Source organism: Oncorhynchus keta, chromosome 31 (genome assembly GCF_023373465.1).
Source record: "Oncorhynchus keta strain PuntledgeMale-10-30-2019 chromosome 31, Oket_V2, whole genome shotgun sequence".
Classification (NCBI taxonomy): Eukaryota; Metazoa; Chordata; class Actinopteri; order Salmoniformes; family Salmonidae; genus Oncorhynchus; species Oncorhynchus keta.
Genome location: NC_068451.1, coordinates 8889665 through 8905528, shown reverse-complemented (window position 1 = coordinate 8905528; position 15864 = coordinate 8889665). Strand labels below are relative to the sequence as shown.

General features: G+C 42.8%; 1 protein-coding gene across 1 annotated transcript in view; it reads right to left on the bottom strand.

Annotated features, from left to right (window-relative positions):
* The window catches only part of LOC118364327 (DNA repair protein XRCC1-like), a 34271-nt gene that overhangs the window by 9877 nt on the left and 8530 nt on the right, over positions 1-15864 (bottom strand). Inside the window, exons 5-10 of the mRNA XM_035745786.2 lie at positions 14822-14899; positions 8063-8186; positions 7768-7874; positions 6824-6992; positions 6391-6646; positions 5735-5851 (exon numbers count right to left, since the gene is read on the bottom strand). Of these exons, the coding sequence (XP_035601679.2) occupies positions 5735-5851; positions 6391-6646; positions 6824-6992; positions 7768-7874; positions 8063-8186; positions 14822-14899 (851 nt within the window). The remainder of the gene's footprint in view (positions 1-5734; positions 5852-6390; positions 6647-6823; positions 6993-7767; positions 7875-8062; positions 8187-14821; positions 14900-15864) is intronic.

The following is a 15864-nucleotide window of genomic DNA, read 5'->3' as shown; positions in this document are numbered from 1 at the left end:
GAGGGACTGAGAGGGCCTGGTGGCAGTGCCCCTCTGAGCCAGTGCCCCCCACCCCACATAGAGGGACTGAGAGGGTCCTATGACGGGCGAGCCTGGTGGCAGTGCCCTCTGAGCCACCCCACAGAGAGGGAGAGGGACTGAGAGGGTCCTATGACGGGCGAGCCTGGTGGCAGTGCCCTCTGAGCCACCCCACATAGAGGGACTGAGAGGGTCCTATGACGGGCGAGCCTGGTGGCAGTGCCCTCTGAGCCACCGCACAGAGAGGGACTGAGAGGGTCCTATGATGGGCGAGCCTGGTGGCAGTGCCCTCTGAGCCACCCCACAGAGAGGGACTGAGAGGGTCCTATGACGGGCGAGCCTGGTGGCAGTGCCCTCTGAGCCACCCCACAGAGCGGGACTGAGAGGGTCCTATGATGGGCGAGCCTGGTGGCAGTGGTCCACTCAGGCACGACTGAACGGCTAACGTGCACTATGAAAAAGTTAAATGGCTTAAATTGCATTAGATTAGGCCGTCCGTGAAGCGAATACATGACAGAATAAAACAATATGTCTGGATGAGGTGAAAGAGGTGCGGCGGAAAAGCGTCTGGCTGTGGCACACAGGTGAAATGAAGCTTCAGCCTCGACAGCGACAGTGCTAACCCTCTCACACACACGCCACTTCATTCTCAATCAAAGATGCATTACCCTTTCCACACACACAATCTCCAGCCCCTCAAGTCACCAAGACGACCGCTAAGATGAAATACGGCTATCAAGGGTCATCACTACTCACACTGTTACCGCTCTATTCTGTGCATCGATTCCTCATATCCTACAGCACGGTTTAGATTGGAAAATGAAAAAGTAGAGGGTTTCCTAATGTAGTGTAGCAGGTGCGCACACACACACACACACACACACACACACACACACACACACACACACACACACACACACACACACACACACACACACACACACACACACACACACACACACACACACACACACACACACACACACACACACACAGGCTATATGCTTAGCTTACAGAGACGGGGTCTGAGACTCTAAGCTTCTCAATCCTCTTAGGACACTTCACTTCATATGCAGTATGGCGAATTACCTAAAGAAATGTATTGAATTGAGTTAAGGAATAGAATTCTCAAAGCTCTACCAGCGGGTAGGTCCTAAAGGAAAACGTATCCTCCCTCTATGGAGAGCAGTGCGCAAGAGTGATTTGTTTCCCTCTGCACTCAGAGGTCCCTGGAAGGCCACGTATTTCATCTGAATTGTGTGGGAAAATTAATATCAGTCTCGACTTTAGGGCCAAAAAAGAATGAATTACTTCTACAATACATCAGATTGAACAATATATCCGATTGTTGATTCGGGTAAGTTACGAGCCAAGGGCAGTTCTAAATATCAAACAATAAAAGTAGAAAAATAATAGAGGACTAGCATTGTGGTTTTGAATAGGTAGCCACTGTGTTCCCTAGGCTACTGCATTCAAATGCACCTTTATTGGCGCCGTAACAATGACGACAGCACTGTGACCCGTTCATGGTCAATACGATCAGAATTGCTTGAATATTTTCTTATTTATTTAACTAGGCATGTCAGTTGAGAACAAATTCTCATTTACAATGACGGCCTACCAAAAGGCCTCCTGGGGGGGACAGGGAATTATGCACAATCTGAGGGGAGGAATAAAGTTGTATTGGATCAGTTAACCTCTTCGAGATAGGGGGCGCTCTTTTAATTTTTGGATAAAAAAACGTTCCCGTTTTAAACAAGATATTTTGTCATATTATGCATGGAATTGACAGCCTTGGAAAGACAAAACTCTGACGTTTCCAAAACTGCAAAGATATTATCTGTGAGTGCCCCAGAACTAATGCTACAGGCAAAACCAAGATGAATTTTCATACAGGAAATGCCCCAGATTCTGAAGGCGCTGTGTTCCAATGTCTCCTTATATGGCTGTGAATGCGCCAGGAACGAGCCTGCGCTTTCTGTCTATTCCCCAAGGTGTCTGCAGCATTGTGACGTGTTTGTAGGTATATCATTGGAAGATTGACCATAAGAGACTACATTTACCGGTGTCCTGTTTAGAAATTATTGCGTAATCTGTAGGTCCATGCGCGTTCCATTTCTTCAGAAGAGAAAGTAAACTGCCACGATGGATTTTATCGTCGATAGATATGTGAAAAACACCTTGAGGATTGATTCTAAACATCGGTTTGCCATGTTTCTGTCGATATTATGGAGTTAATTTGGAAAAAAGTTCGCGTTTTAATGACTTTTTCCCCCCCTTACCCAAACGTGATGAACAAAACGGAGCGATTAGTCGACACAAATAATATTTTTTGTAAAAATGGAACATTTGCTATCTAACAGAGTCTCCTCATTGAAAACATCTGAAGTTCTTCAAAGGTAAATTATTTTATTTGAATTCTTTTCTGGTTTTTGTGGAAAATGTTGCATGCTGAAATAGAGGCATAATCCTATGCTAGGCTACCAATACTGTTGTTACACAAATGCTTGTTTAGCTATAGTTCAAAAGCATATTTTGAAAATCTGAGATGACAGTGTTGTTAACAAAAGGCTAAGCTTGAGAGCAAATAGATTAATTTAATTTCATTTGCGATTTTCATGAATAGTTAACGTTGTGTTCTGCTAATGAGCTTGCGGATAGATTTACACAATACTGGATACAGGTTTTTTTTCGTAGCTAAACGTCACGCAGAAAACGGACCGATTTGTCAACACAAATAATATTTTTTGTAAAAATGGAACATTTGCTATCTAACTGAGAGTCTCCTAATTGAAAACATCTGAAGTTCTTCAAAGGTAAATGATTTTATTTGAATCCTTTTCTGTTTTTTGTGTAAAATGTTGCCTGCTGAATGCTAACGCTAAATGCTACGCTAAATGCTATGCTAGCAATCAATACTGTTACACAAATGCTTGTTTTGCAATGGTTGAGAAGCATATTTTGAAAATCTGAGATGACAGTGTTGTTAACAAAAGGCTAAGCTTGAGAGCAAATAGATTAATTTCATTTAATTTGCGATTTTCATGAATAGTTAACGTTGCGTTATGGTAATGAGCTTTGAGGCTGTAGTCACGATACCGGATCCGGGATGGCTCGACGCAAGAAGTTAAATTTGTCCTTTCATATGAAAATTCCAATTATGAAAAGGTCAAGGGCTTTACTGGAGGAAAATGGTTATTTGCACAAGACCAGTTCTTCATCACGATTTGTTGTCTCAGGTAATAATTGTAAAGAGAAAAAAAACTATTTCGGGAATAGAGTGCAATTTGCGACGCAACCTAGGTCTGTGATAACTGAAAGGGAATCTAAAAAGGTTTGAGGCACTTCATATGTTACAGATAGACGGAACCTTCAATAATCTACACTAACGCAAAGTTTACTTATTTATTCCCCATTCATTCCATTGTGTTGCCGGTTTATCTTGATGCCACTTGAGGGAAGCGTGCGCCCCTCCTCTCCTCTTCTCTGTTCCTCCTTTCATTTTGAAGTGTTCTCTAAAGTACAAAAGGCCCAAAACATTTGGATGCATAGCAGTGTTCGTCTGGTTTGAGTTGGCCTGTGTGTTTGTGTCCGAGCGTGCGACGACCGTCTCTCTGCGTTTGAGTATGCGTGTGTGTCTACGTCTCTCTCTGTCTGTGTGTGTGTGTGTGTGTGTGTGTGTGTGTGTGTGTGTGTGTGTGTGTGTGTGTATGAGCACTAGTGTTCTTCAAAGGAAGTGGACCCTTCAATTACCCATAGCAGATGCAGCTTTTAAATAAGGAATAAATCATTAGAGCTCTGCACTCCAAACAAGAGCTGCACAATAGAGACGAGATGGCTTGGATGGATGGATGAGGAACGAGGGATGAGAGTGAGGATAGACGAGGAGGAGAGAGCGATTCTCTATACAAAAAGGAGAGTGGTTGAGGGAGATGGAGAGCAGTCTACAGCAGAAGGGGGTCAGTAAATACAGCCAAATAACGGCGGTAGTGGGTGTGTGTGTGTGTGCGCGTCCCAATGTAGAATTATGATGCCAACGCAGAGAAAATACACACAATTAGCGTGTTAATACCTCAACAGTGTTAATTGGACTTATTTTCGCAACACCCTCTTACAATAGTACTTTATCATTTCGCACACCGCTTTCAAATTAGATGAGCGGACATTCATTTGTTTCTGAGGGCCAATTACACAGACATGATGTCAATACTGACTAAAGAAAATGAGCGCATTGTACAGGAGTAGGGAAATGTGTAGAAAAACATAGGAGGTGAATGATGCAGGCAGCAATCACTGAGACCTGACCTTGCCAAGAAAGTACCAGACCTACGTTCAAATACATGCATATTTTCACTGAACACAAATATAAACGCAACATGTAAAGTGTTGGTCCCATGTTTCATGAGCTGAAATAAAAGATCCCTAAAAATGTTCAGACCCACAAAAACTTGTCTCTCAAATGTTGTGCACAAATTTGTTTACATCCCTGTTAATGAGCATTTCTCCTTTGCCAAGGTAATCCATCCACCTGGCAGGTGTGGTATATTAAGGAGCTGATTAAACAGCATGATCATTACACAGGTGCACCAGTTTTGTCACACAACTACGCCAGCGCAGGACGTCCACATATGGCATCTTCACCTGCGAGATTGTCTGAGGGGGGTGCAGAGTTGTATTTATGTCTGTAATTAAGCACTTTTTGGGGACAAACTCATTCTGATTGGCTGGGCCTGGCTCCCAAGTGGGTGGGCCTAAGTCGACCCAGGCACATCCATGGCTGCACCCCTGTCCAGTCGTGAAATCCATAGATTAGGGCCTAATTAATTTATTTTAATTGACAGATTTCCTTATATGAACTGTAACTCAGTAAAAAGTATTTAAATTGTTGCATGTTTCGCTTATAAGTATTTTAAATTACACTTTTCTGTGTATTTGAGTAGTTTGAAATACACAGCCCAAAACAACAACTTTAAATATAAGTAGTTGTAAATGCATGTCAATACTTTCCAAAATTCAACTTGTATTTAAAAAAACATTTTTTTGTCTAAACACATCGTTCAAAACGTATTTGAAATTAGGTCTTATTGATCTACAAATAGTATTTGAAACCAGGTCTCGAAACTACCCGTGGAAGCAGTGATTTCACCTCAGGCGACAGACGAGAAGTGAAGACCTTATGTGAAAGACATTTTCACTTTGAAGAAAGGTGCGGTAAGAAACCCTTTTCATATTATCTGAGGCCTTGCTTTGACTAACTCGAGATTCAGCCATAATCTTCAATGCCGTTTTGATTGAAGAGAGATCTTCATTGAGTCCGCTTGTAGTGACAAGAATCATTAGTAGAAGTTGGACTGAATACATCACAGCAGGCCTCAGCTCTTCAAGATAACATTCTTCAGTGAGCTGCATGGGTACAGGTAAAGTTTTGGCAATAGGTGCTTATAAACACCATTAACTACCAACTTCACTTAATTCACTGAATTCAAAGAAGCTTTCTGATAGAGAATGGGTGACAATGGGTCAAAGGACCCATTTATTTGAACCAGACTTAACAACACAGTCCAACTTCCTCCCCTCTCTCTCTGCCACCCTCCACCTCGTTCTGCCTCCCTCAGTCTCCCCCTCCCTCCCCCTCGTTCTGCCACCCACAGTCTCCCCCTCCCTTCCCCCAGTCTGCCCCCCTCGTTCTGCCACCCACAGCCTCCCCCTCCCTCACCGTTTGAAGGAGATCTTCTGCTTCCTCTTGTGACAGTCCAGCACCCACTCCTTCCGGACGATGACGCCCCCTGCTGACTTCACCTGGCTGTACTTGGGGGTGTTGGAGAAGGCACAGCTGGATAAAGCAGATGATAAACCCTTGGTTAGCACGGCTGCGTCCCAGATGGCATTCTATATCGTGCACTACTTTCGACCAGGGTCCAAAGTGACCGTGGCTACATCCAAAATATGGCACACTATTCCCTGTATAGTGCAATTAATAGGGTGCCATATGGGATGCAGGCACAGGAAGGTAGCCAGGGACAGCCCACTACTACTATGGCAGAGTGTGATTAGTGTGATATGGTCTGCTTTGCTTTGCATGCTGTTATCGTGATACTCCTCTAGTTACACTAGTCTTGGTTGTATATGAGATGGAGAATATACTTGATAATATTACTCCTAAAAACATTACTACCACTATAATACTAGCCCCATTGTTGGTTGTACTCCACACAATTCTTTTTGACCTGTTTCCAATATGTTCTTACCTCACTCTATTACCATTTTCATGCATCTTTAAATTACCAATAAGATTTCAGATTACAATGAGAACCCAACTTAAGAGGACTTCCCAAACTACTACCTCCCAGTATCTCCATCTCCTCCACTCACATGAGGTGCGTGGCGTCAGGGGTCCAGTCAGAGCGGTACTTGGCCCCCATGGCCAGGGCCTTGTCCCTCAGGTCCCCCCGAAAGGGGTTCTGGAAGCCACTCAGCACAAACACCACCCCCTCCATGATCTTGTTGAGGGGAACGGTGGCCTCGGAGGAGCTGGACTGGGCTTTGGAGGGTTTGGCTCTGGGCTTGGCTTGTGGTTTGGACAGGCTCTCCTTCTTCTTGGTGTCTGGGGTTTTCTGGGCAGGGGAGACTGGGGTGAAAAGAATGACAGAGATGAGGAGAGGGGAAAATAAGAATATATAACTATCAGGGTATTTGCATCGATGTATTAAATTTACTTTATTCACACAAGCATAGGTGAAAAATGTGTAGAATGAGTCAGTGAGTGGCTGGCTAGATAGCTGACTGACTTGCAGGGTGTCTTTACCTTTGGCAGCGATGGGGCTGGGAGTACTGGCTGTGCTGGGTTTGGCCTTGGGTTTGGGGGTGGTAGTGCCCCGTTCAGGAGAGCCCATAGGGCTGGGTTTCTTTGAGGGGGGCGGAGCGAGGGCAGTCTGGCGCTCTTTAGTGAACTCAAACTTCCTCTTCACTGCTGCCTAGGAAAAAGGAGCGAGGATGGATAAAGCAATTTGTCTTTACGGTAAAACCATGAGAGAAATACGTACTCAAAGAGCAAAGCAGTTGAGAACACTCACTTTTCAATTAAGAAAACAAGACATTTAGAATGAAAACGGCTTATAATTTCTGTAAGTGGGATAACTGACAGAAATGAGCAGAGAAAACAAACAAGCAAACAAATCGCAGGTCCTAATTATGTTTACACTTATGTAAATGAATGTTTAAGTGAGTAACATCGCCTCTCACTTGAAAGAATGTTCCATCTCTGAACCTCTGGAAAAATGTACCACAAGCAAACCATACTGTCATCTCTTTTCACTATCGATGATTTACAATGTTTACATTAAATCTATACTACATTAGCTACGCGGCCGCAGTCTACCGAACACAGCTGCAGGACTAAAAAACAATCACCTTGTACCTCTTTTTAAAGAAATCAATATGGTGTCTGCCTCTCAAATGGCACCCTATTCCCTATATTGTACACTACTTTTGACCAAGGCCCATAAGGCGCTTGGCAAAACTAGGGCACTATATAGGAATAGAATAAGGTGCCATTTGGGACATAACTAGTATCATAGCCTGGAGATTCAGGTCAGTCCGCACTAGCCTGGAAGGACTTAATGAATGATTCACCATCAGTTCTGGTCTTAGAGAAGCCAATGATGCATCACTATGGGCTCTGATCAAAAATAGTGCACTATATAGGGATTACGGTGCCATTTGGGATGCAGACCAAGCCTTGGTCCTTACCTGTGGTGGGGGAGAGTTGGAGGACGGTGGGGCTGAGGAGTGGCCAGACCCTGATCCAGACTGCAGGGCGGCAGCTGCATAGCTGAGCTTCTCAGTCTGTGGCGAAACTGTGGGGGGAGAAGAGGTGACAAGACAGAGAAAGAAGTTGGGAAATATTGTTTCACATTTCTCACCCCACCAGCAGATCCTATGGTGCTTTTCGGTCACTCAATCACATCACATCAATGCGCACTAATAAACATGCTATCTGAAATTAGCTGTAACAAGGCCTTTAGCTTGAGTACAGTAGTAGTACCCTTGAGTGCTGGGCTGGCTTTGGAGGTGCTCTCTCTGTTGAAGAAGAGGCTGCCTGGCTGTAGACTGGGGCAAGCCGAGGGGGACTCATCCTTCACCCGGAACTGGCCCAGCTTGGTCAACTTCTGTCAGGGGGCAAGAAAGACAGTGTTGTGAGAGAGTCTGATCAGTTAGGAAAGCACATGACAGTGCACATAAATATCGTTTTTGATGGTATAAATTCCAGGTCACTCAAAATCAAAGAAAGTTTAGAAAAAAAGTTGTCTACTCTCTAGACGAGTCCACAGCCTAGACCATCTGCTGTGTGGATCCAGCTTTATGCATAAATCCCAAATGAATGGGAAAGACAAGCACCATCGAATAAAGAAATAAAACAGTGCCCAGTCATTCGTGGTTGAAGCATATTACTGGATCTGCGCAACAGATGGTGGCATATGGACTTACAGTGCAATAAGACTTTAATCTAATCAGACCTTAAAATCAGCCTTAATCTAAAATTGATCTATAAACAATACATCATAATGACAAAACGAAAAACTGATTTTTGGAATTTTTTGCAGACATTAAAAATAAAAAACAGAGATACCTTATTTACATAAGTATTCAGACCCTTTGCTATGAGACTTGAAATTGAGCTCAGGTGCATCCTGTTTCCATTGTGATCATCCTTGAGATTTTTCTACAACTTGCAGTCCAACTGCGGTAAATTCAATTGATTGGACATGATTTGGTAAGGCACGCACCAAGTCTATATACAGTGCCTTGCGAAAGTATTCGGCCCCCTTGAACTTTGCGACCTTTTGCCACATTTCAGGCTTCAAACATAAAGATATAAAACTGTATTTGTGGGACACAATCATGAAGTGGAACGACATTTATTGGACATTTCAAACTTTTTTAACAAATCAAAAACTGAAGAATTGGGCGTGCAAAATTATTCAGCCCCCTTAAGTTAATACTTTGTAGCGCCACCTTTTGCTGCGATTACAGCTGTAAGTCGCTTGGGGTATGTCTATCAGTTTTGTACATCGAGAGACTGACATTTTTTCCCATTCTTCCTTGCAAAACAGCTTGAGCTCAGTGAGGTTGGATGGAGAGCATTTGTGAACAGCAGTTTTCAGTTCTTTCCACAGATTCTCGATTGGATTCAGGTCTGGACTTTGACTTGGCCATTCTAACACCTGGATATGTTTATTTTTGAACCATTCCATTGTAGATTTTGCTTTATGTTTTGGATCATTGTCTTGTTGGAAAACAAATCTCCGTCCCAGTCTCAGGTCTTTTGCAGACTCCATCAGGTTTTCTTCCAGAATGGTCCTGTATTTGGCTCCATCCATCTTCCCATCAATTTTAACCATCTTCCCTGTCCCTGCTGAAGAAAAGCAGGCCCAAACCATGATGCTGCCACCACCATGTTTGACAGTGGGGATGGTGTGTTCAGGGTGATGAGCTGTGTTGCTTTTACGCCAAACATAACGTTTTGCATTGTTGCCAAAAAGTTCAATTTGGTTTCATCTGACCAGAGCACCTTCTTCCACATGTTTGGTGTGTCTCCCAGGTGGCTTGTGGCAAACTTTAAACAACACTTTTTATGGATATCTTTAAGAAATGGCTTTCTTCTTGCCACTCTTCCATAAAGGCCAGATTTGTGCAATATACAACTGATTGTTGTCCTATGGACAGAGTCTCCCACCTCAGCTGTAGATCTCTGCAGTTCATCCAGAGTGATCATGCCTCTTGGCTGCATCTCTGATCAGTCTTCTCCTTGTATGAGCTGAAAGTTTAGAGGGACGGCCAGGTCTTGGTAGATTTGCAGTGGTCTGATACTCCTTCCATTTCAATATTATCGCTTGCACAGTGCTCCTTGGGATGTTTAAAGCTTGGGAAATCTTTTTGTATCCAAATCCGGCTTTAAACTTCTTCACAACAGTATCTCGGACCTGCCTGGTGTGTTCCTTGTTCTTCATGATGCTCTCTGCGCTTTTAACGGACCTCTGAGACTATCACAGTGCAGGTGCATTTATACTGAGACTTGATTACACACAGGTGGATTGTATTTATCATCATTAGTCATTTAGGTCAACATTGGATCATTCAGAGATCCTCACTGAACTTCTGGAGAGAGTTTGCTGTACTGAAAGTAAAGGGGCTGAATAATTTTGCACGCCCAATTTTTCAGTTTTTGATTTGTTAAAAAAGTTTGAAATATCCAATAAATGTCGTTCCACTTCATGATTGTGTCCCACTTGTTGTTGATTCTTCACAAACAAATACAGTTTTATATCTTTATGTTTGAAGCCTGAAATGTGGCAAAAGGTCGCAAAGTTCAAGCGGGCCGAATACTTTCGCAAGGCACAGTAGGTGTGTGCATATTAGAGCAAAAACCAAGCCATGAGGTCAAAGGAATTGCCCGTAGAGCTCCGAGACAGGATTGTGTCAGGATTGTGTCTGCAGCATTAAAAGGTCCCAAAGAACACAGTGGCCTCCATCATTCTTAAACAAAATTAGTTTGGAACCAAGAATTTTCCTGGGCTAGCTGCAGGGCCAAACTGATAATTCGGGGGAGAAGGGCCTTGGTCAGGGAGATGGACCAAGAACCCAATGTTCACTCTGACCGAGCTCCAGATTTCCTCTGTGGAGATGGGAGAACCTTCCAGATGGACAACCATCTCTTCAGCACTCCACCAATCAGGCCTTTATTGTAGAGCGTCCAGACGGAAGCCACTCCTCAGTAAAAGGCACAACAGCCTGCTTGGAGTTCGATTTAAAAAAAGAGACACCTAAAGGACTCACAAACCATGAGAAACAAGATTCCCTCATCTGATGAAACCAAGATTGAACTCTTTGGCCTAAATGCCAAGCATCAAATCTGGAGGAAACCTGGCACCATCCCTACAGTGAAGCATAGTGAACAGGTCCCAGACGTGCTCAATGGGATTGAGATCCGGGCTCTTCGCTGGCCATGGCAGAACACTGACATTCCTGTCTTGCAGGAAATCACGCACAGAACGAGCAGTATGGCTGGTGGCATTGTCATGCTGGAGGGTCATTTCAGGATGAGCCTGCAGGAAGGGTACCACATGAGGGAGGAGGATGTCTTCCCTGTAACGCACAGCGTTGAGATTGCCTGCAATGACAACAAGCTCAGTCCGATGATGCTGTGACACACTGCCCCAGACCATGACGGACACTCCACCTCCAAATCGATCCCGCTCCAGAGTACAGGCCTCGGTGTAACACTTATTCCTTCGATGATAAAAGCATATCCGACCATCACCCCTGGTGAGACAAAACCGCGACTCGTCAGTGAAGAGCACTTTTGCCAGTCCTGTCTGGTCCAGCGATGGTGGGTTTGTGCCCATAGGCAACGTTGTTGCCGGTGATGTCTGGTGAGGACCTGCCTTACAACAAGCCTAATAGCCTTCAGTCCAGCCTCTCTCAGCCTATTGCGGACAGTCTGAGCACTGATGGAGGGATTGTGCGTTCCTGGTGTAACTCGGGCAGTTGTTGTTGCCATCCTGTACCTGTCCTGCAGGTGTGATGTTCGGATGTACCGATCCTGTGCAGGAGTTGTTACACGTGGTCTGCCACTGCGAGGACGATCAGCTGTCCGTCCGGTCTCCCTGTAGCGCTGTCTTAGGCGTCTCACAGTACAGACATTGCAATTTATTGCTCTGGCCACATCTGCAGTCCTCATGCCTCCTTGCAACATGCCTAAGGCACGTTCACACAGATGAGCAGGGACCCTGGGCATCTTACTTTTGGTGTTTTTCAGAGTCAGCAGAAAGGCCTCTTTAGTGTCCTAAGTTTTCAAAACTGTAGCCTTAATTGCCTACTGTCTGAAAGCTGTAATGACCGTAACGACCGTACCACAAAGCTGTAACGACCGTTCCACAGGTGCATGTTGATTAATTGTTTATGGTTCATTGAACAAGCATGGGAAACAGTGTTTAAACCCTTTACAATGTTTTGCTGAGTTTAGTTATATACTGAATGAGTCTATTGAGACTTAGTCTCAGTGGAGAGTGGGTGTCGTGGCAGAATCGGAAGTATTTAGGTAACATTGATAAATAAGTATGCTTATGTGGGTAAAGTTACTTGTGCCCAAGAGAGGGGAGAGGTCAGGCTTGTCTTCTTATGGGAATGTGTCTAACTATTGTGTCCCCTCTGAGGTTGCCCTTATCTTGATCTACACTGCTCAAAAAAATAAAGGGAACACTTAAACAACACAATGTAACTCCAAGTCAATTACACTTCTGTGAAATCAAAACTGTCCACTAAGGAAGCAACACTGATTGACAATAAATTTCACATGCTGTTGTGCAAATGGAATAGACAACAGGTGGAAATTATAGGCAATTAGCAAGACACCCTCAATTAAGGAGTGGTTCTGCAGCTGGTGACCACAGATCACTTCTCAGTTCCTATGCTTCCTGGCTGATGTTTTGGTCACTTTTGAATGCTGGCAGTGCTTTCACTCTCACAGCATGAGACGGAGTCTACAACCCACACAAGTGGCTCAGGTAGTGCAGCTCATCCAGGATGGAACATCAATGCGAGCTGTGGCAAGGTTTGCTGTGTCTGTCAGCGTAGTGTCCAGAGCATGGAGGTGCTACCAGGAGACAGGTCAGTACATCAGGAGACGTGGAGGAGGCCGTATGGGGGCAACAACCCAGCAGCAGGAGCGCTACCTCCGCCTTTGTGCAAGGAGGAGCAGGAGGAGCACTGCCAGAGCCCTGCAAAAGGACCTCCAGCAGGCCACAAATGTGCATGTGTCTGCTCAAACGGTCAGAAACAGACTTCATGAGGGTGGTATGAGGGCCCGATGTCCACAGGTGGGGATTATGCTTACAGCCCAACACCGTGCAGGACGTTTGGCATTTGCCAGAGAACACCAAGACTGGCAAATTCGCCACTGGCGCCCTTTGCTCTTCACAGATGAAAGCAGGTTCACACTCAGCACATGTGACAGACGTGACAGTCTGGAGACGCCGTGGAGAACGTTCTGCTGCCTGCAACATCCTCCAGCATGACCGGTTTGGTGGTGGGTCAGTCATGGTGTGGGGTGGCATTTCTTTGCGGGGCCGCACAGCCCTCCATGTGCTCGCCAGAGGTAGCCTGACTGCCATTAGGTACCGAGATGAGATCCTCAGACCCCTTGTGAGACCATATGCTGATGCGGTTGGCCCTGGGTTCCTCCTAATGCAAGACAATGCCAGACCTCATGTGGCTGGAGTGTGTCAGCAGTTCCTGCAAGAGGAAGGCATTGATGCTATGGACTGGCCCGGCCGTTCCCCAGACCTGAATCCAAATGAGCACATCTGAGACATCATGTCTCGCTCCATCCACCACCTTAGTCCAGGTCTGGGAGGAGATCCCTCAGGAGACCATCCGCCACCTCATCAGGAGCATGCCCAGGCATTGTAGGGAGGTCATACAGGCACGTGGAGGCCACACACACTACTGAGCCTCATTTGGACTTGTTTTAAGGACATTACATCAAAGTTGGATCAGCCTGTAGTGTGGTTTTCCACTTTAATTCTGAGTGTGACTCCAAATCCAGACCTCCATGGGTTGATACATTTGATTTCCATTGATTATTTGTGTGTGATTTTGTTGTCCGCACATTCAACTATGTAAAGAAAAAAGTTTTTAATAAGAATATTTCATTCATTCAGATCTAGGATGTGTTATTTTAGTGTTCCCTTTATTTTTTGAGCAATGTAGTATATGACCTAAGAGGCTCACTGTCTTTTCTTATCCTTATCTTGTCCAGGAGGAAGTGCATTTCAGATGGGAGTATCTAGAATTGACAATTGATATATGCCATTGGATAAGGTAATGTTTTGGTCCTAAGTGGTACCAAGAATGAGATAAGAACTTAGTTTAGGAGACCAAACATTTATAGCTAATGCTATCTGGCTATGGGATACTCCTCTTTCTCCTCTTTCAAGTAAAATGTTCTTTGTGAACTGTTCCTGAGATCTGTGTTTCATCATGTGAGTTGAGATGGGTGTGTCTTGGCTATAAATGATACTAAGAACTGTTTCGTAAGCACTCTCAGAGAATTCATTTATAGACACTGAATTGATCCGAGAGTCACAGGGCTATGGTGAAGCTCATATATAATTCATATATATATATATATATATTTCATATATATATATATATATAATTCATATATATATATATTTCATATATATATATATATATATATATATATATATATATATATATATATAATTCATATATATATATAAATATATATATATATATATATATATAAATATATATATATAAATATAAATATATATAAATAAATATAAATATATATATATTTATATATATATATATATATATTTATATATATTATATATATATATATATAAATATAAATATATATATATATATATAGCTATATATATATATATATATATATATATATATATATATATATATATTATATATATATATATATATATATATATATATATATATATATATATAGATATATATATATATAGATATATATATAGATATATATATATATAGATAGATATATATATATAGATATATATATAGATATATATATATATATAAAAAGCTATATATATAATATATAAAGCTCATATATAATCATATATAACTTTATAATATACTCTGACTTGTGTGTGGTTTGCTCTCAATGTTTAGTAATACAGGAAATTACCACGACATTGGCTTTGTAGAAGGTTCAAGATTGCAGCTGAGCTTCTCTTACCGGTGTTGTTGTGGTTGGTGGATCACTTTTGTCTGGTGGTGAATGGAACTTCACGAAGGCCACTCCGTATGCTATGTTCTGAGGGTGGAAAATGCCATTTGTCGTCATGTCGCTCCAACCTGAATCATTTTCATAAGTGTATACAATAGGAACTGTGCTGAGACTAGGGCTGTGACAGTAACTGAATAACTGTGTAGCTGACGGTTATGGATGAAGACTGTCATCGACATTCATTTTAGGATTTATAAAATGTTTTATTAACTTAATTTTAATGCAGATAAACTTTACCTAATAGCAGCAGTGTTCACTAATGATTCTAAGCAAATGTTTTGCTAACGGTGTCTACTAAATGTTCTACATCTCCTCTTTCCAACTGTCCTTTGATGTTTGAGCAGCTAATCCAGAGAATAGCAGGGTGTAGAGCGCTATAGGCTATGGCACTTCAGTAAAAAAGCTTTGATGTGTTGACTTTCTTTTATACAATGCACATTTTCATTGCTTGCTTAGTAAATAAATAAATAGTTATTTAAAAAAACAAAAAGTTGGAGGTGTCTGACTATTCATTAATTATTCAACAGCGGTCGACAAGGATGTTCTGGCTCCGAGGCATATAATGCACTCATGTGTCAAATGGACAATGCGCCAATCCTCTCCAACCTGACATGGTATAACTTCATATGTAATCTTTCCTTAATTTATAGACTAATCAATGCTGATCAGGCCCGTTCTTGGCCGATATGCTGCCCTAGGCGAGACTAAAAAAATTGCTGCCCCCCTACCCCACCAAAGTAGAATAGTTACCTGGGCAATATATACACATACAGTGTCGTCCGAAATGCACTTTTATGAATACCCATGTAGTAGCCTTCCATTTTTAAAACAAGCAATTTACCGTCAAACCCTGTCATTGTTACATTCATTTCTGTTAATGCATCTACTAATCACAGTCATTTACCATTCACATTCCCGGAATATAAATGTTTACGGAGATCACAACTTGCTTCACTTGTGAGAAATACGTTTTGGTCTATTTCATACGATCA